Source organism: Bombina bombina, chromosome 4, assembly GCF_027579735.1.
Source record: "Bombina bombina isolate aBomBom1 chromosome 4, aBomBom1.pri, whole genome shotgun sequence".
Taxonomy (NCBI): domain Eukaryota; kingdom Metazoa; phylum Chordata; class Amphibia; order Anura; family Bombinatoridae; genus Bombina; species Bombina bombina.
This window is the reverse complement of record NC_069502.1, coordinates 930,835,800-930,857,800: the sequence shown is the minus strand read 5'-3', so window position 1 is coordinate 930,857,800 and position 22,001 is coordinate 930,835,800. Positions and strand designations below refer to the sequence as shown.

The 22,001-nt window shown below is 36.1% G+C and overlaps 1 protein-coding gene across 1 annotated transcript in view; it reads right to left on the bottom strand.

The window, feature by feature from the left end:
* The window catches only part of LOC128655709 (visual pigment-like receptor peropsin), a 36,186-nt gene extending 29,916 nt beyond the window's left edge, over positions 1-6,270 (bottom strand). The window contains exons 1-2 of the mRNA XM_053709285.1: positions 6,150-6,270; positions 3,449-3,654 (exon numbers count right to left, since the gene is read on the bottom strand). Coding sequence (XP_053565260.1) covers positions 3,449-3,654; positions 6,150-6,270 — 327 coding nt within the window. The remainder of the gene's footprint in view (positions 1-3,448; positions 3,655-6,149) is intronic.
* Positions 6,271-22,001: the final 15,731 nt, after the last annotated feature.

Here is a 22,001-nt window from a genome sequence, read left to right as displayed (position 1 = left end):
TGGAACAAATAAAGCCCTGTCTTTAACTTTGTATATCGGAAGTTGTTTTGTTTGCTGATTGGGAGTAGTTTTGCTACCATACTATTACCCTCATCACCAGTGCAAATAGAAGCACATTGAACCCCAGTCCGGGAGACAATTTGGAATTCCAAGAAAGTGTACTAGCCACTGTTAAGTGCTAGTCTGCCTGATAGCACCGGTCACAGAACGGTGCAACTATATCTGGTAAGCTTAATACAGCTGATGCGCTTACATACCTACTCTGTACAAATTACACTATGAGGCGCCCTATTTTCTTTTTACTATTATTTCTAGCATAGTATATGGCCATGGGCAAGTTTAGTCAATGTATCTTGAAACACCACATGAAATTAGTGACTGAATTCTTTAGTTTAGTCCATATAGCTAATATAAAGGCCGGGACTTATCATTTGCCAGATGAATCTATCTGCATGGGATCACAGTATGTGGTAAGTGTATTGCAGCAATACGCTGCACCTATTTAACATTGCACAAGCGTTTGCTTATGCAATGCTGCCCCCTGTTCGTGCTTTCCCAATGGCACATGAGTAAGGGTTGTCAATCACCCCGTGGTGTACATACCAGGGGTGATTTAATCTGCCAGCATTTTATTACATACAAATGCTTGTTGATAATTATGGAGTAGATCGCTAACCTTTAGAAAAGCTTATTTAATTATTTTTCTACAAAATTCTCCATTACAATGGAGCTTGATGCACCTGTTTCCGTGCGAGTCTTCCATAACTGGTCCGCTGCCTCTGAGGCTGCGAACATCAATCCGCTTGATCCTATATGATCGGGCTGATTGACACTCCCTGCTAGCGGCCGCAAATCTGCAGGGGATGGCATTGCACAAGCAGTTCACAAGAACTGCTGGTGCAATGATAAATGCCGACAGCGTACGCTGAGCGGATCATGTCGGACAGACCGATGATAAATCAGCCCCTATGTGTTTAACACAGACAAAAGAGTTAAACAAATAACTAGTTAAGAAAACTAGTCCTGGTTTGATTCAGAACAGGAGATGGTCAGTGATAGCTGGATACATGCGTATGCCACTTTTGTACTGCTCACTGGCTATGTCCTGCTCAGGAGCAATAATGCATTGTGGCTCCTAAAAAGCAACTTTAAGCATGTGATTAACCTCTTTGCAGGGTTTAAACAAGTTGTTTGCAACAAACATTTGTGGTGTCATAAATGGATAGAGAATTTATCCCTAGAATATTGGCATAGTTATTTCTTAAGCTGTGTATAACAAATTTTACATTCATTTTTATTATACAAGCATATGCAAAAACTATAAAAGAGACTTTGGCCTAGCATTTGTCTAATAAGGACACTCCCATGTAGCCTTTGATTGGTGTATAATAGGACACACCCTGCTGGATTAAGTATACAGTGATGGTCAACCAGTTACTAGCACACATTCTTTTCCTTCCCCACTTGGAGGCACCTGATCTTTGAGAGATACAGTGCACATTGGAGAAATGAACTGGATGAGTATATTATCATTATTGTGAATCCTTTTCTTGGGATAATTTCTCTGGTTTCCTATGTTTAGCTAGTGGTACAACTTGTGGTTATCAAAGCTAGAGTTGCCCTGTGCAATTTGGACTGGTGTTCTCTTGGAGGCTTATTTAAAACTTTTTTAGCCTAATATTTAAAGTCTAAAATGTTTCCCTGTGTAAAACTACAGAAGTGTATGGTAGAATCTATAACTTTATTTGCTATTTATATAATTATCACATACGGTATTATTTTCCTTGTAGCACTCAAATTGCATAAGGCATTATTTTGTTTTGCATAAGATTGCAAATGATGTGCATGCTATAGTTTGTGCTAATACTTACACTAAGCAGAATATATTGAGTGTTTGCAAGGTAAAAAAATGCAGTATGTGAATAGCCCACCACCTCAAAATGACCCCCTAAAACACAATAACCCTGCGACATGTAACCCCTAAACCCCTGACCCTTGCTGCACATAACTCTAAAAAAACAATTACAGAGCCGAACCACAGGTACTTTAAAACCACTGGACTCCTCTGCTCTTAACCCCTAAATAGCACAACTGCCGCTGCAATTAAACCCCTTATCAGAAAGGACCCCTCCTAATTAACCCCCTAACTACAGGGGAAATAACTTTTATAAAAAACACATGTATAAAATTGCGGCAAATGCTGGTTGACAACTACTCAGGTATCCTGGTCCTGTGTGGGACAGATATAATAGTTCTGCACTCTTATTGACTTCTCTGAACATTTTGAGTGGCATGCTATCGTTAGCGTGAGGTGCGTAGATACGATTGTGAGATTGCTGTGTTCTTTACGCTCAAATCCATATTACAAGTGGTGTGCTGATTAAATTACCACAAATTATTTTGTGTGAACTTGCAGTAATTTACACTCCCTATTTTATCTATGGGCGGCAATGTGCTCTCACATATAACGCCCAAACTTTTTTGCAATTTAAAAGTTTGCATAAAGAATTTGGCTGGAGGAAAAAGTTGCGCTAAACTATACTATTAACCCCTAAACCGCCACATCACAAAGTAGGCTTTGGGGGGGGGGAAGGTTACTTTTATTCTAGTATGGGGTTGTATTTTTTTTCTTTTTAGAAAAAGAGCTTTCACTTTTTGGCAATGCTCTATAAAAAGGTGTTAGGTTAGGGGTGTTAGGTTAGGGGTGTTAGCTGGTTAGTGGCGTTAGAAGTTAGTGGGCACTTTTCAATTGGAGTTGTGGCAGTTTAGAGGTTAATAGTGTTACGGGGTACTTTGCAATGTTGGGGTGTGGCAGTTATGGGGTTAATAGTGTAGCAGGGTACTTTGTGATGTGGGGGTGTGGAAGTTTACAGGCTAATAGTGTATTGGGGTACATTGTGGTTGGCTATGTGGCGGTTTAGATGTATTAGAGTAGGGTTCTTATTGCTATGCAGGTTAGCGTGCGAGTATGGGTCTTAGGTTTTTCCGCTTTTCACGCTCCATTGACGTCTTTGGGGGAGTATGTTAACGCGGTTGTGATAATGTAACTTCAGCTTTTTGCAGACGTCGGGTTAGTGTGCAAGCAAAAACATTTTACTTTCAATTTGTAATACGCGTGATATCCGACACGCACAAAAAGTCAAAGTCGAGAACAGTTAGAGCATGAATGGGAGCGCTAAAAAGCCCTAATCTAGCCCTTAGGCTGTTGTCAATTATAGATTTATCCTGCTAACTACACCAGATTCAGGTTAATGATTACAGTCCCTGGCTTTTTATTGGTGATGTTCGCTCACTAATGCATCCCACAAATATGTATCTTCGTAAAAAGAAGCCTATACACTCTCCAGTATAATTTCTGATTGACTTAATCTGAAGCCAAAGTGTGCAAAAACAAAATGCAATATGGTAAAAAAAAGTTTATTACACAGTATTGGTTGGTAAACAGTACCTGACATGTCCATATAGAGGTAATTAGAAAACCATCATCTCTGAAAACATTGAAGATTTCAATGATTCCTCTAGAGTAGCCAAATACGGAGATGCTTGCATCTGACACAGCCAAATTAAATGTGAGGTAATCAGTGGGTAGTAAACTTAACCGCTGCTTGTAGAGTATAAATATTACAATACTGTTGCCAAACCATGACATCCAACCTAAAAAAAATAGAAAAAAGATCCTGAGATTAACATTTTCCAAAATGGGATTCTCTATGAGAAGGGCACATTTGTAAAAAATAAAGAATGTTGTCTGCATTTGGTCATGTTTGACCATCATTTACCAATAAAGGGACATGACACCCAATTTTTTCCTTTCATGATTCAGCTAAAGAATGAAATTTTAAACAACTTTCTAATTTACTTCTATACTCAAAATTTTCTTCATTCTCTGGGTATCTTTTGTTACCTACAATTTCCTGCCATGAAGTGCACCAGAAACGTACCTAGGTATCTCTTCAACACAGAATACCATGAAAACGAAGCACATTTGATAATATAAGTAAATTGTAAACTTGTTTAAAATTGTATGCTGTGTCTGAATCATAAAAAAAACTTTATGGGTTTCATATCCCTTTAACATTTGGTTATGGAATGTAAAATTTCAGTTCTGCAGTTAAATTACTTGAAAAATAAGAAATAGAAAGCAAAATTGAAAGTTTGTTATATCTGTATTCAGTTTTGAGTTTGAAGTGATAGAAAGGTAAAAAATTAACCGTGCATGGGAGTCGTTTCATATGAAATAAAAGCATTTTTGCAATTCACTTCCATTACCAAAAATGCTTCTAGTAAAAGTTATTACTGTACTGTTTATCTGTGGCATATGCACATATCCTGTAACCAAACCTCCTTTAGAAAGTCAGCAGTGGCTTGTTTGACACAAACGACATCTTCAGAAGCAATATACACCACCCCCGCAGAAAAGAAGTTTGAATACTGGTGAATATACTGGTGCGCATGCCCTCACAGTAATAACTTTTACTAGAAGCATTTTTGATAATTGAAATATTTTTTAAAAAAATGCTCAATTTTGACCTTTCTATTCCTTTAATATATATTTATTTTTATATATTTTTTCAGCACAAAAACATTTATTTAAAAAAAAAAAAAAAAAAGCAAAACTATAATAAAATATTTAAATGCCAACTTATAGATGCAGTAAACTACAATGTCATTCATTTTTACCTAGCTGTGTTCATGTTTAAATTATCATTCGCTATTTTTTATGTGACCTTTTTGCTTTACGAGACATTATAATGTTTTTGGTGACATCTTGCATCATATTCACTTGTACTACAAGAAATGTATCAGTTATCTGTGATCGCATATAACTCGTATACCTCCCCCATTTACAGCAGCAGTGTTTCAAAATATGATCCAACTATTATTATTGTCATTTGTAAAGCGCCAACAGATTCCGCAGCGCACCATGTAAATGATAGATAAAACTGGGAAAATGTTCTTCCTCTGCTCTGCAATTGGTTGATTCCCCACCTGTCTGGGATAATACAATGTAGTTTTCTAGATCAATGTCTATGACTGGGCATGTGGCAAGTATGTAAGTGTATTACTGAAACTAACATTTCTGCATTTATTCACTGGCCTCTTAAAAATGTAATACCCCATAATGGGCTTGATTACAAGTGGAGCGCACTTGGTGCAGGTTGCATTATCTTGTGCTCTGTCTCCCACTAAGAATATGGTATTTCAAGTGGTTGGAGCTTTTTAGAACACTATACTTTTAAAGGATAGTGCAGGGAGTGCTATTAGCGCACTCATTGAGCTTGTATTACAAGTGGTGAGCACCATTGGCTTAGCCTTAGCGCACCTTTGGCTTAGTGCACTGTCAGTTTAGTACACCCTCAGCTTAGTGCTTGAGCGATATCCAACATAAGTTTTTCTATGCGCCCAATGGAAGTCTATTATATGAGGGATTTAGCACACTAGAGCTAATCTGACATGCAGATATTAGCGCCCCCTAGTCTATTGCTCAATCAACTAAAAATAACTTTGGACTTGTAATTTGAGCACAAAAATAGAAGGACTGGAGTGATCTTAATGCACAATAGCGCAAATTTTTTGTTTCTCCATTTGTAATCTAGGCCAAAATGTTTATTTATGCATAGTATAAAAACAACAACTTTGCAATATATTTTATTATTTATTTGGTTCACTTTTCACAAAAATTGAGCTGCCTTAGCAAGGCTAGAGTGTGTCCTAGAAGGATTCAGAACCCTGACCCTGCAACATACACAGCGATTGCCTGATCGGTTCAGGAGGGAACTTATGAGTATCTCTCCCTAATTGCCCACAGCAAAAGAGATAACATACTCAAAAACATTTTTTAAGGGGTATGTCTGTTGCACTGCAAAGCAATGCAAATTATCCAAAAAAATACAGTTTTAACTTAATTCATTATATTTAGTAGATCTGTTATGTGTATTCTAGTTGTTTTGTTCATCTTCTATATGACATTATAACAAATTCAGTAAAACTTCTAAAATAAGCTACACAATTCATTTTGATTCATATAATTTTCATGTCATATCCTGCCAGAAATTACTACATACGCTAAAAGAATAGTTAAGTGTGTTTCATTTAAACATATTATACAAACACTATAATTCATTTTTGAATATTCTTGGCATACGTACCTAAAGATAGAAGGTAAATACCTATTATAGTTTCTCCTTGTTCTGAAAGTGGATTTTCCTTTTGCGGTAAAGTCAAATTATTATTCCTCCATGGAGCTGGACGTGGAAATTGTAGCGCCATATTTCAAATAAGATTTTTTTTATTTATTTTTTTAACAAAATGCCAATTTTTCAGCTGCACTTCATGCGTTACGATTTCCTAAAGCTCCATCACTTAGTGACTGCTCCTGTCTAGCATTCTAAAATTAACACATTAAGAAAGAAAATCTTCTCAACAGACAGATCTTGGTAACCCTTTAACCCCTCCCTATTATCTAATCCCATCTTTAAATATCTCTCTGTGGAAGACTAAGAAGAAATGACATCAAGTAAATGAGTCTATAAAGGAGCAGTGAAGCCATTTTAAGATCTGGAGTTTTTATTTTTTTATCACGTGGAAGGACACAATCAAGCAAAGAAATTCTGTGCAGTAGTTCCTAATGACTTGGCTAAAACGATCATTTGAACTTACAAAATTAATCAAAGTGATTTATGTTACTATTTTGGTCCCTGCTCTAATTATACAGAAGTACCATGCAAAAACATTGTTGTGTAGAGTGTAAGCTCTTTAGATCAAGACAGTACTCCTCTTGTGCTAATTTGCTTTGTTAAGTTTATTTTATGCATTTGTATTTTTATTTTTTTTAAAAAAAGCTTTATTAAGACACAACAAGTTATACAAGACTGAAGAAGGTCAAAAACATTGTGGGTATAAATCACAAGGATAAGCCGACAATGCACTAGTTCTAGCAGGGAAAATAAGCATTTAGGTCCGTTCTTTTGGAGCTTGATAATTCGGCCTCACTGAATGAGCCAGACACAAATGGCATAATGTGCAGCGACCAATCAGCAGGTAGCTTTCAGTAGTGCATTACTGCTCCTGAGCCTTCCTATGTATGCTTTTCAATAAAGGATAACAGCAGAACAAAGCAAATTCATATTAATTCATTAAAGATAATACAAGTAAACTGGAAAAAAAAGAATACATGCTCTGTCTAAATCATGAAAGTTTAATTTTGACTTTACTGTTTCTTTAATTATTAATATATTTATGACATGTGCAAATAACAATTTTATATATTTTTTTTAGAATTTACATGCAATCATATTCAAAGGGAATAGCGTAATATTTTTATTCTAATGTTAAATTTACTTTGTTTTCTTGGTATTCTTTGTTGAAAAGCATACATAGATAGGCTCAATGCACTACTGGGAGCTAGCTGATCATTGGTGGCTGCATATGCCTCTTGTCAATGACTTACCAGATGTGTTCAGCAAACTCCCAGTTAGGCACTGCTGCTGTGGAGCTGATTTTAACTGTGTCTTTTACCCATTTTTAGGGGTTAAATATATAGTTGTATTGAGTAAAGTGCTATAATAATATTCTGTAACACATTAAATCGTTTTCTTTTTGTACTTTTATATCTCTTTAAGTTTACAAGTTTTATTGTGTTATTTGAGCTATATTTATATATTTTTTAATTAAAATGAAAAAAATGTGTATTATCGTTAATAAAATGCAAGTAAAAACTTTCACGCTGAAAAAATAAACAAACAAATTGGTAAAAATCTGTTTTAAAAGACTTAACCTGTATTTCTGGAATGACCTTGTTGAATTACCTCATAGGTTAGACCTCTTTTGCCAGGGAACAAGACAGCAACTATGCAAGTGCATTTAGGGCATGTTTTTTAGATTTTGTACAAAATTTCCAAAGCACCACTGTGCTTTATGAACCAAGATATTCACCAACACAGCTTTTCTTTGTTAAGTTTTATTTTTTTCAATCTATTCACTAACATGCTACTAACTTTAGGCATTCAGCTATATAATTACTGGGTGGTGAGGAAAAGCTCAATCCAGAGAGTTATTTTGTTACTATATTTATGATTTCCATATTGTTGGGCTAAGTAGCAATGCACAACAATGTTATTTTATTGTATTGTGATAAAAGTATATTTTAGATTGTGTGAAGGGATAATATGCCAACACCATCAACTGTGCTCAGTTTTCTAAGTATTACATTACAAACATAGAAACATAGATATTGATGGCAGATAAGAGCCAACGACCCAGCAAGTGTGCCCGATATTACCTAACAGTATAAACGTATCTAGTTTGTAGGATAGCCTTATGCTTGTCCCAGGAATTTTTAAAGTCCCCCACAGTGTTTGTCGTTGCTACCTCTTGAGGAAGTTTATTAACTTTAGTTACCGGAGAGTCAAAACAGAGCTAAAAGAAAATGGGGACCTTGAACTGTATTTTGTACAAAGCTGAGTTTATGGGAGGAATGGGCATTGGGGCAATGCAAGAGGTTCTCATGAATTTGGATGAGACCATACCTATTAAACTGTTGAATGGGGGGGATCTAAAGATCATGGTAGACTTGCGAGATATGGCAGGAGGGGTGTTTGCATCCGGGACAAAATTGAACAAATCACCATATAGCAGGGTCCTGCTAAGACAGCCAATCCCCTTTTGAGCAGTGTCATGTTGCAGAGACCCCTTTAAAGGGGCACACTATCAATGACAAGAAAGCTATTTGACAGTCCCAACCTCAATAGCCTATCAGCATACACTTAACACTGGCATAATGATTTAGGTATATCTCTAAATGCACTTGAATGGCACAAAAATATACATAAACCCTCTTCTGCAATATCAATGTGGTGGTTTCTCACACCTACCAGACAGAAACACATATTTCAGAGAGGTCCATTATTTTCTGGAGGGACTGCAGTGAGAAAGACACAATAGCATGTCTGGTGGGGTTGCAACCACTTGCAACCCTTTTGGTCTTCTGTGGAGCAGCTTTATCACACTTTCCTAGGCAAGAGTTTTACCTTAGAACCAACAGTAGCCATACTAAACTCCAAGCCATAATTTCCTTCCAAGTTTAGTTTATGATTACTTCAGATAATTCTAAACCGCGTAATCTTTGATTGCTAAATGTTGGAAATCCACACATATAACTACATTGCAAATGTGTATAGAGATTATCAATGATATTATGAAAGTTGATGAATACTGTTTTACTAACAAAATAAATTAGCTCAATTCCAGTCCATCAAATGTGACTGGGAACAGTCCTTATATTCATGCAGAATAAAACATCTATATCACAACCCAGTGATTATGTGACAGAATGAAATACAAATATAATATAAATATAATAGGAAACCCTCTAAAAGTGTAATCTCCAATCTATGTTTCACCATTAATTTGGCTTTTTTTTACTATACATCATTATTAATTTATATTTACACATTGATTTATTGTTTTGTAGTGTACACGATTAGCACATTTTATAATGCTTACAGATATACTATCCTCAAATACAGATGTTGCAATATCAGAACAAAAAAAATCCAAGCAACACTCTCAAGCAGAGAACCCTCCATCTCTTCCCTCTTCCCTGTATTTTGCCTCTCTCCCTTTCTCTCATACCCCCTCCTTTCCTGTCTGAAGGATGCCACCCAAGGAGGCTCTTTGGGAGACAAGAGAACTTGTATGAATTATACCTCTTCTTACAAAAACCACTATGTAGATTTTGATCTTCAAGTTGCAGGATGTCTCTCATGGAGGGACCCCCACTTATTTTTCAAAGTACTATTGTGGACTGAAATATTAATATATTAGTTCAACTGCAGTATAAAAGTACCATACAATGTAATTATGTTTGTAATTGCAATTTTAATTTTCTTTTTGTTGCTTGTTTTGTTTTGAACTTGTTTGTTTTCTATTAAAAATGCACCTTTTTTTAACAGACATATAGGCTGACATTTTTTTTATTTATTTTTTTAAATCAGAGACTTAAAACTACAATATGAAAAAGCTCTAATACATTATAGTATTTTCTTTTAGCACTGTTGCTTGCCTATACATGTGTGTTTAACTGTCACAAAGTGGTTAAAAACATTGATAAAACCAGCACTGGAGCAGCAGTACACTTGCAATCCTGTACTAAACTCAGCTGTTGATTGGCAGATACGCACATATGAATTCCCTGATTTGCTCAGCTGTCACGTCATCTCTGGACCTGCATTGCATTACTTTGTGCTGTTATAGGCAAAAAAATGTTAAACAGTAAATTATCTAACACAGTACTGTTTTTTTTTTGTATTGCAACTTTGATTCAGTCTAGCTATAAAGTGAAATGCAATATCTTTTTAAAAGCTACTCTACCTATATAAAGCAAAAGAAAAGCAGTTGTTTTTAGATGTATGGAGTATTAGTAATCTGAAAGTAATTAACAATTATGTAAAGCCATTTAATACTCAATGTGTGTCAGTCTATGACAGATAATAGTTTAGCTATCAATAGACAGCACAACTAATGCTTATATTCTGAAACAAAAGCTCTGACATATTAATATCTGTTAAGCAAGTTCACTCACACAGCAAAGATATATTGTGAAAATGTTCTATTATTTTCAAATACTTTGCAAAGGTGGTTTAAATACAATATTGTTTCTGTGTTACTGCTGGTTGATTATTTATTTAACACATTTGTTTGATTGAATTGTTGTTTATTAATTGTTAAACTTAGAATAAATCCTTTTTTTTAATCTTTTTCACAAATGAGGTTAAAATGAAGAGCTATGCAGCTGAAGGACAGTGGGTAGATTATTTTTGCTACATCAGGTTCCTGGTAAGAGGAGCTTAATCTTATTAAGGTCTAAGCTGTTTAAGTCACATGAAGAAAAAAAAAAATGAGGATTTGAGTTTTACAATGAAGAAAATATTTATACATTTACACAGAGCTTTATTCTTCCCAGATTATTTAGTTTAAGAATCCTTGTGTTAATCAACAAATAAAAAGTATAGACGTGCATTTGTATATTAATAAAACAATCTAAAATCTGGCATACACAGCAACAGTATAAAATTATTTTTAGCATTTATTTTCTCAGAGGAAGAATATGCAAATGGTATAAATGTGATTTTATCATATTTTATGTTTAAATAAATTTTTATTATTTTTAAAATAAATCATGAAACAGAAATAACAATAACCTTCCCTCCACTGACCTCTGTAAAAGGCACTCTGGAGAACAGGTTTACAATAATACACAAAGGTGGGTTGCATGGTTCTGAAAAAAAAGGAATCATAATTTAACATATTTTAATTATAAATGTTCAAAAATTTGCTATCCCTTTTACTGGAGTAGTAACCAATTCCAGTGGTCTCTAAAGTCCGACGACACTCGTTCTTTCCTTATCACTCTCTACTGAGTGTACTAATCAAAAATATTGCGCCTTCTAAACGAGTGTCATTCTACTAGTCTATATTAATTCAGTTTAACAAACCCTTTTCAAATATAAATACTTTATCTCCATGAGTGTTTAAATTCAAAGACTACAATAATAAGAGGAGGAAAGGATGAACAAACGAGAAAGGAGGGGAATAACAAAGGGGGGAGGTAGTAATTGAATAGATAAATAATCTATATTGGGGAGGGGGGGTAGTGACAACATCTTTTATTTTAGACCCTGTTTTATTGGCCAACCAGATCCAGATCTCTCAACAATTTCTATGAATAGACCTATTTACTTATCCAATAATACCACACTTTTTGAACCACTTCTTTGTTATCTAATATTCCTGAGGCTAAATCATACATAGTGTATGTGTGTTGAATTTTATTAAGTATCTCTGTCCAGGTGGGAGCACCTGTTTTCCAATGTCTGACTATGCACATCCTAGTGACCGTGCACAAAATTCTAATGAATGTGTTGATAGATTTATTGTACATGCTGAAATGTTCATGTAAAAGGGCCTGTTGAATCGTAAGATCAACTGTTTCATCTAGAATCTGACTAAGAAAGGAAGACAGTTGTCTCCATATCCCTGCAACTTCCCTACAATCCCACCACATATGCCTATATGTTCCTATTTCTCTGCAACCTCTATAACAAAGTCTACTTCCTTGTGGGTGTATATGTACTGTTCTCATGGGTGTTAGATACCATCGGTAAATGGTCTTGGTGGTGTTTTCTTTAAGATCCACGCTCAGGAGACCTTTATCAGCACTCTGAAACAGAGCTTCCCACTCCTTCACTTCTTTATATATATGTAATTCTTTTTCCCACGCTAACATAATAGATGTCTTAGTGGTATTCTGAGAAGATTGTATGGCCACATATAGGATAGAAATAGAGTGTTTAGTGAGTTCCTCTGATCTACAGAAAGTTTCTAGTGTTGCGGGAGTTTCTCCTCTGGGATTTTTCAAGTAGGCTTGTATAGCAGAATTTACCTGTAGATACAGGTACCAGTGTAGTCTCAATGGGTCTATTTTTGTCTGTAACTGGTTATATGATAGCGTTGTACTCCCCACCATATAATCTGCTACTCTATATAAGCCCTTATTCTCCCATTTCCTTAGTTGAGACCATAGGTCACTAGGCAAAATGTGTCAAATTGGGATGTATAAGGAATGTTGTGGTAGAAGATTGTATTTAGTTTTTGCTGTCTTCCAAGTCGTTATCGTAAGATCTGTAGTGTAAGGTCCGGGTATCCCCCTACTAGTTCATGTTTTCCCTAGATCCCAAATGATTGAATCTGTCTCGTCCCAGCTGCCTAGTCTTGCTTCAAGTGAAGGCCAGACAATATCCCTGGATCTCTTCAGAAGCAAAGTGTCTTGAGCTAATCTGGATGCATTATAATAATCCATTAAATTTGGAACTCCAATCCCCCCCAGTGTTTTATGCCTGTTTACTATCGCTCTTGCTATTCTGGTCGTTTTACTGCCCCTTATGAATGCTTGTATATCATTCTGTAATGTGTCTATATCTGCTCTAATTATTTTAATGGGTAGAGTTCTGAACAAGTATAGAATTTGCAGAAGGGCATTCATCTTCACCGCAGCCACTCTACCCAGCCAGGAGAAACTAAAGCACCTCCACTTCAACAGATCCTGTTTTTTTTTTGTCAAACAGTGGAACTTAATTAACCTTATATAATTGTTTGAAGTGAGTCGGGAGGTAGATTCCTAAATATTTAAGGGTGTATTTCAACCATTTAAAATTAAAGTTTGTTTCTAGAATTGTCTGAGTCTGTCGGGGAATTGCAATGGGTAGTGCATAACATTTTTCTGCATTTATTTTAAATCCCAAAATAGCTGAAAATATCTCCAATGTATGATAGAGATTAGGTAATGATACCAGTGGATTAGTCAAAGTCAGTAAGATGTCGTCAGCGAAGAGGGCCAACTTGTATTCCGCTGCATCTATCTTGACCCCTGTTATATCTACATGTGAACTTGGTTGCGAGTGGTTCTATGCATAGGGCGAAGAGCAATGGCGACAGAGGAAAGCCCTTTCTGGTACCGTTACGAATTGGGAAGAATTTAGATTTATACCCCGCTGATGACACTTGTGCTCCCGGGAAAGAGTATATAGTTTTTAGTGCTTTTATAAATGGCCCCTTGAACCCCATCTTATGTAATGTTAAAAACATGTAGTCCCAGTCGATTCTATCAAACGCCTTCTCCGCGTTCAAAGAAAGGAGCAGAGAAGATGTTCGCGTCTCCCCCAGAGTCTGGATTAAATTGGTAATTCTTCTTATGTTGTCTGGGGCCTCCCTACCCTTGATAAAACCCACTTGATCTGGATGAACCAGATGTGGTATAATGTGTTTGAGTCAATTCGAAATTATTTTTGTAAAAATCTTGAGATCCTGGTTGATTAGGGATATTGGGCGGTAGTTTTGGCATTTTCTATGATCTCTAGCTGGTTTAGGGATTACTACTATTTTTGCAGCCAGTAGTTCCGGTGGAATATCTCCTCCCTCCATAATATAGTTACAGAACTTGGCTAGGTGATGGACCAATGTTGTTTTAAATAATTTATAATATTCGCCCGGAAAACCATCCGGTCCCGCTGCTTTTCCCGGTTTGAGATCTTTAATGGCCCCCAACACTTCTAAATTGGAAATAGGTGCGTTTAAAATTTCCCCCTATTCTTTGGATATAGTTTGTAACGGGTTATGAGTGAAGAAATTAGAAACAAGAATCTCTGTCTCTGCGCTATGATTAACCTTCCTCCCATTGTATAATTCACCATAGTAGGTGGCAAAAGTGTCTACAATTTCCTGAGGGTGTGAAGTCATAGTGTTATTTGGTGTTTCAATCAAAGGAATTGCGGAGGCTCTACATCGTTCCCTAATCTTGTATGCCATGTATCTGTCCGGCTTGTTCGCGAATATGAAAAATTGCGATTGCAATTTTCGGATGGCCCTAGTGGCCTAAGAGTGAAGGAGGGCAGCTAACGCAGTTTTTTTAGAATGAAGAACTTGTTGGATAGCTTTTTTTTAGTAAGTGTATGTTGTCTTTCTAGGTCTTCAATTTCTTTGTATAATTGTGTCAGGTGTTGTTTGTATTTCTTATTCTGTAGTGCCTTTTCCTTGATAAGTGCGCCGCCCATGTGATCATCGGGTTGGTCGTGGTGTCTGTGTTTATATGCCAGTATTCAGTTAATAGTTTGAGTATGTTATCGTGTGTTTGAGGGTTCCTGAGGCATGTAGGGTCAAAGGTCCATGATCTACTCCTATTTGGATCCCAGAATCCATCAACCTGCAAGGTGAGGACTGAATGGTCAGACCATACGCATGCATGAATCTGAGAGCCACCCAACAGAGGCTGGAGGATCTGGCTCGTATATATATAATCCAGTCTAATATAGGATTTGTGTGCTGCCGAATAAAAGGTAGTATCAGTGGTCATTCCATATAAAGTAACCCACGTTTCTATTAGGGAATGAGGTAAAAGAGACTCCTTTATTGATTTAACTATACGGTTATGCCTTATTTGTTTATTGGTCAAAGGTTTGTTATCAGTTGGGTTAATAGGAATCATGGTGGTGTTGAAATCCCCTGCTAAGATTATTTTAGTGTGTGACCATTGTGTGAGTAAGTGTGAGACATGCTTGAAGAAGATATGTTGATTTTCGTTTGGAGCGTATATGTTGCATAAAGTGATTTCCGAAACTAGAATTCGGCCCTTTACCAGCAGATATCTCCCTTCCGTGTCTGTTATTGTGTCTTTGTGTACAAAGTTGAGTGAGGAGTGTATTAGGATGGACGTACCTCTTTTTTTTGAGGATGCTGTTGCATGATAGTGAGTATGAAAGTGTTTTGCCCAATATTTGGGAATGTTATCTTTAAGTAAGTGGGTCTCTTGTAGGAATAGTATATTAGCATGTAGGGATATGTATTGTGACATCGCTATTCGTCTCTTAACATCTGTGTTTAATCCCCTTACATTGTGGGATAGTATTTTTATTTTAGGAGTCATAGAAAGATGTCTGCCGCAAAGTGGTGCAAAAAACAAATCTTATTACCTGTAGACTAGAGGTCTGGGTACTTAGCTGAACTCTCTGTAGAGGATCTGTAATAAATCTGGTGGCCTTCATTATGTCATCACTGGGAGGGGAAAGGGAACTAAAAAGAAGATACAGTGTTAACAATAGAAAAACCAACATGGAGTCCCCATAGATGGGACTATCAAAATGTTAACTATTTGATATCATGAGAACCAAAAATCACGTTACTCTGGGGGAAACTATATTCCCATAACTTCTTATAAAATTTGTAACTATAACCTATAATAAGACTCCAAAAATGGGATAGATTGGAAAGACAGTATAAAAACAGCAGGTATAGGATTTTATCAGCAGATGTCCGCTAAATAAACTTAGGTCATCTATATCCTTTATTTCCTTACTCTCCCCTTACTGTACCCAATTTCTTGGGGGTGTATATATTTTAAAGTGGAATCTAGATTCTCCATAATACATTCTAGGAAATTTTTCCTCTTGTTTCTTTTATCTTTTGTTTCTTGTGACTGGATGTCTGCCATTTAGATGGGTCTAGTTGTCGGGCTGGGTCTTTGCTTTTCGCTGGGTGTGAGTCTGATGATGGAAAAGTAGTTGTTTCCAGAGCTAATATCTTACAAATCTCTGGCACATCTTCTGGGTCTTTACGTGTAATCGTCTTAGAATCCTTTGTTATAACCAGGCCAAATGGGAACCTCCATTTATATGGAATTTGATGTTTTCTGAGTAACATTGTAAGAGGGCGTAGTGCTCCTCTTCTCTGTAATGTCCTTAGGCTGAGATCCTGATAGAATTGAATCACGTTACCTTGATATTTAAACATTGGATTCTTTTTTGCTGCCTGCAGGATTTTTTCTTTATCCGGAAAAAAAGTCAGCTTAATTATAATGTCTCTTGGGGGTAGACCATTTTTAGGTTTGGCCTTCAAAGCTCTGTGTGCTCTTTCTATATGAAAGACGTAGTCGGCTGGAGAATTTGTAATCTGGGTAAAGAGTTGAGTTAAGTAGGCTGGGATATCCGTAGCAGTTACTTCCTCAGCTACTCCTTTGGGTCTTATATTATTCCTTCTGCTTCTATTTTCTAAGTCTTCCATTTTATCTTGAAAATCCTCTAGAAGTTGTTGTTGTGTAGATACTGTTTGTGACTCTTCATCCAGTTGATCCACCATTGAATCTTTCTGATCCTCTAGTGTTTCAATTCTATTGCCCATATCCATTAAATCCGATTTGATTTCAGAGAGACTGCTGGTTACTGAGGAGTGTATAGAATCGATTTTTTCCCATAGTTTCTCAAAGTTATCAACGATATCTTTCTTGGATACTAAATTTCTTAGGTCAACTTTTGTTAATGGGGTTTTACCTTGTAAAGGTTGTAGAGAGTCAGTGTCTGATTCATTTTTTCATATTTTAAAGGGATAGTCTAGTCAAAACTAAACTTTTATGATTCAGATAGAGCATGCAATTGTAAGCAACTTTCTAATTTACTCCTATTATCAATTTTTCTTCATTCTCTTGGTATCTTTAGTTAACGTAAGCTTATGAGCCGGCCCATTTTTGGTTCAGCACCTGAATTGGTGCTGATTGTTGGCTACATTTAAACACCAATCATAAAATGCTACTCAGGTGCTGAACCAAAATGGGCCGGCTCCTATGCTTACATTCTTGCTATGTCAAATAAAGATAAATTAAGAAAATGTTAAAATAGGAGTAAATTAGAAAGTTGCTTAAAATTGCCTGCTCTATCTGAATCAAGAAAATTTAATTTTGATTAGACTATGCATTTAAGTACTCAACTTCCTCTTTATGTGCTGGCATTTTTTATTCAGTTTTAGTGTAGTCTCTATACTGTAGCTTCTAATATTGATTTAAATAAAATAAAAAATATTATTGTAGCAATAAAAATGCTAGTAGTGAGAAGATATTTCAATAAAACAATAATCTAGATTCATAGATGCTTATGAAGTTGACAAAGGACCTTGTTATAAGGGGGAAATATAAGGGGGAAATCATGTTCAAAATTAATTGGACATTGATTCAAGTGCATTTTCCCCAGATACATTAGTGGGTGTTCCCGCTATTAAAGGGATACGAAAAACTCTTGTAACTACAAGACATTTATGTTGTGTTGCTATAGAATAACATATCAGCCAAGTCTGAAGGTTTTTTAAAACAAATTCACAACTTTTTTACTGTAATTATTTTTCAATAGCCAAACTCCACCCGCCATTTGCCTTATTTGGAGGAGCCAATCTGAGCTTTAGTCCACAGACAACAAGGCACGGTCATAAAGGTTATATAATTATGCACTGTTTTGAAATTGTCTTCTTATACAACCAGTTAGGGACAGCTATGTAGCATAATTAAACTTGAGAAATCAGCAAGGTGCCTTTCAAGTTCTAAGAATTAGAAACTGCTCAAATCTTATGTAAAAATCTCAAGGTGTTTACTGTCCTTTTGACATCTATATAGTTGCATAAGGCCCCCAATATGTGAAATCTTGCACATGAAACAAGAACCTATTACAGAGTGGAAAAACAATTACAACTGCCACAGCTTCGAAATCTCACTTGAAGCAAGGTTAATGAAAATGTTTGTAATTGTCAAATATTCACATCTGTTTTGTTATAGTGAATAGAACAGAAGGTCTCAGAGAGACTTAGTCATGAACAAGAGGCTGGCGGTGGATGTTCCAAGGCATTCTGGGACATTGGTGAGGAAATTTTTACCTGCACTAATTCTAACAATGTAGAATTCATAAAGATTCCATTTCCCTTGTAAAGTATCTCAATTTGCTGCCATGTCGAACTAACGCCATTGTCTCTTTTTTTTTATTTTACTTTTTGCATATGTTAGTGTGGATTGTTTTATGGAGAGATTTGTTGTTGTTTTTTTGTTTTAATTTGTTTTGTTACATTTTAAAGGAGTTTTTTTAATCCCGATATCCTTCACAATGTATCTCATTCTATTCGCTGAACATTAAAGAGATTATAAAGGAGGGTCGCTCTTGATTTATGGATGTGACAAAGAGCAAGTGCAAATCTCATTGAGTTGCTCATTTTTGGGGGGATTAGGTTTTTTTTTTTCTCTAAAAATTAGTGTCACATATGGATTACAATTAATATAGGCAAAAGTATATTTAAAAAACAGTTTATGGTAGCAGTCCTCCCTAAAGGGAATAGGTATTTAAAGGGACAGTCAAGTCCAAAAAAAACTTGCCTGATTTAAATAGGGAATGTAATTTTAAACAACTTCCCAATGTACTTTTATCACCAATTTTGCTTTGTTCACTTGGTATTCTTTGTTGAAATCTAAATTTAGGAGGTTTATATGCTAATTTCTTAGACCTTGAAGACTGCCTCTAATCTGAATGCATTTTGACCACTAGAGGGCATTAGTTCATGTGTTTCATATAGATAACATTGAGCTCATGCGCGTGAAGTGACCTAGGAGTGAGCACTGATTGGCTAAAATGCAAGTCTGTCAAAAGAACTGAAATAAGGGGGCAGTCAGCAGAAGCTTAGATACAAGGTAATTACAGAGGTAAAATGTGTATTATTAGAACTGTGTTGGTTATGCTAAACTGGGGAATGGGTAATAAAGGGATTTTCTTTCTTTTTAAACAACAAAAATTCTGGTGTTAACTGTCCCTTTAAATAGACATTCTAAATAACATAATTTATTCAAAAGATTAATTTAGTTTTTTTGCATTTTAGAAAATTCTGTATTTCATGAGATAGAAAAAAAAATATTTTTTAGCATGAAGATGCTAAATAAACTTGCCAAAAAAAAGAATATTCAGTTAATGTGATTATTGCAGATACTTAATGTGAGTTACTTTTAGTAAGGAAGCCTGTTAGGCTGACCAATGCAGTACTGTTTCTGTGAAGTATATTTGCTGTTATATGGAATGGATGATCTAAAGGGGGGGTTATGAGGAGAATGCCATAGCATGTAATTTATTACTTAAGCAACCCCTATTCTTTAATGTTAGTCTGTGGTAAAAATATACTAATACCGTATATCAGGCATCAAGGTGTGATAAGGACCTTGCTACACATACCAGATGTTGGGTCTTGGAGTGTACTAGGGCCTCGCTGCTCAGGCTGGCAGGGCCATTGGGCACTATATCCTGGAAGAACTGTGACAGTGGAAGCTTGGGGCCATTCTATGTAGCCTTCAGCTTAGCATGGCTGGCAGTGTGGTATGCACTGTCTGAGCTACATCTTTGTGGATCTGCTTATATGTGAACTAAGATCGTGCTACATATGGACTTTCAAATGGAAATTACCTCTACAGTGTCTGTGGCACCAAGTCTTAATAGAGGTGTTAAAAAGTAATCTCTGTCTCCCATTCAGTGCTTAGTTATTTTGTTTGAAGACTCTAGAAATCTTTGACCTTCTCTTCTGGTTTTGATCCTGGTGGCTGATTTGGTTTCTGTTATCCATTTAACCCCTGTGTGCATTGCTACCTGAGGATTTACCTTCTTATTAAAGACTCTTGGAACTGTACCCTTGTTTATGAACTTGGTTTCTCTTATTGTTGTGACACACAGCTTGTGACAGATTATCTGGTGTTGACCCATGGGTTCCTTACCGACTACTCTTCTGATTTACTTGAGTGTATCTACACATATTATAACCTGCTCAGTGTTTCCTCCACCCTGACTCTGGTTCCTGCAACACATATCCTGTTTATTTGGTCCTAATAATCAAAACAGGTAATTACCTAGTTACCTTATACAGTACCAAACAGGCAAAAGGACAAAAAAAAACTAATAATAATCCAAAGCACTGTTCAAAATAACTTATTATTTGTATTCAGTGGTTATTGGTGAAGTTTTATATTGGTGGGATGAAATATTATGCACCTATCCCATATTACATGCATTATTTTATGTTGTTTGTGTTGCAGCACTTGTTTAAAAGCCAATGAAACACTGCTATATTTCAAAGTTAGAAATTACATATTATCCCGTTTGAAAGAGAAGAGCTCAACCAGAAATTAACAAATTCTCAAAAGCTTTGGCAAGTCACCACCTGGGAGCAGCCTCTTTTAGTCAAATTGTTCTTTTCACAGAGGAGAACTTTTCTGTAGTACTGTATATCAGTCTGATGCCGCCTATCATGGTCGGTCCAGCCTGTCTCTCATTGTTAATATAAAAATGATAACCTGTGGGGTTTCTCTCTAAGGGTGATGGGGAAAACCAGACTTGGACTCCCTGACCAATGTGCGTAGAGCAATATGGATACACCTCACTGATAAGCCCCAAAGAGGGTTAAAATGATCATGTGGGGTTGCCACAATATTGGGCAAAAAGAAGATGTTCCCAGGAGGTGATTTGCCAAAGAACAAGCTACTACAACATTCTTTGTTACTGGCTGAGAGCTTCTCTCTCAATAAATTTAACCACAGCCACCTATTCAAAATTAACCCTACACACCACATCTACCTTCCCAATTAACCTTAACTGCAACCCCCACCCCAATAAAGACTAATGGCTGGCCCATCTCCTCTATGCACTTTTTCCTGAAATGACCACCCATCAATTGGTCAATTGGTGGCCCATGTTGAAGCACTTTGAAAACGATGCAGCATAATTGTAAAAAGCTCACTAAAAATATCACCAGAACATCTAAAGTCCTCAGTAGCCACATCCAATTGTAAAGCTAATTTAAGCAGCCAATCAAGATGCAAGTCCTGGAACTTGCAAGGGAGCATGCATCTAGCAGCAGGCACAGTCATGTTATTTCCCTCCTCAGTTTAAGGAAGTTTTCTATGAAATCTTGCAAGATTTATGTGACATCTTCACGGAATCACAGTAAAGCAAAGTGTCACATCAGCAATGGTGAAGCTGATAGTTTTTTGTATTTTTTTCAATATGCAGCTGACAGTAGCAGAAGTATACTTATAAACTGTACTTTCAAATGGAGGTAGTATTAGATCGCTCATTGTGCTCATAGTACAAGTTATTGGTTAAAGTAATGGTAAACTAAACTTTCATCAGTTGTAATGAAGATTTGCTATAACTTACTTTTTAATGTAGAGCTGAAATTCAAATACCCTGTGCTCCGGCCGCCTACTTCAAAAGTGTTTTTTGTAAGCTAACGGTTTGAACTGTTCTCCAATCAGCGCTATAGCCGTACGGCACTCACAATTTTTTTAGTAGCTAGAGCACTGATTTGAGAACAGTTTAAATTGTTAGCTCACAAAAAATTACTTTTAAAGTGAGTGGCTAGAGTATGGGGCGTTGGTATTTTTGTGCTACTTACTATACTTATAGCGCATCTTCATTAAACCAGATGAATTAAACTCCATCTAAAATATTGTTAACATTCCAAATCTATTTATACAAAGGGGAAAGTTTACCATCACTCCATCACTTTTAGTTTTGAAGACACATACAATCCCAAATATTGCTTTTGCATGTAATGATTTTGAAAACCTGGTATTAAGCATTAACGGTTTGAACTGTTCTCCAATCAGC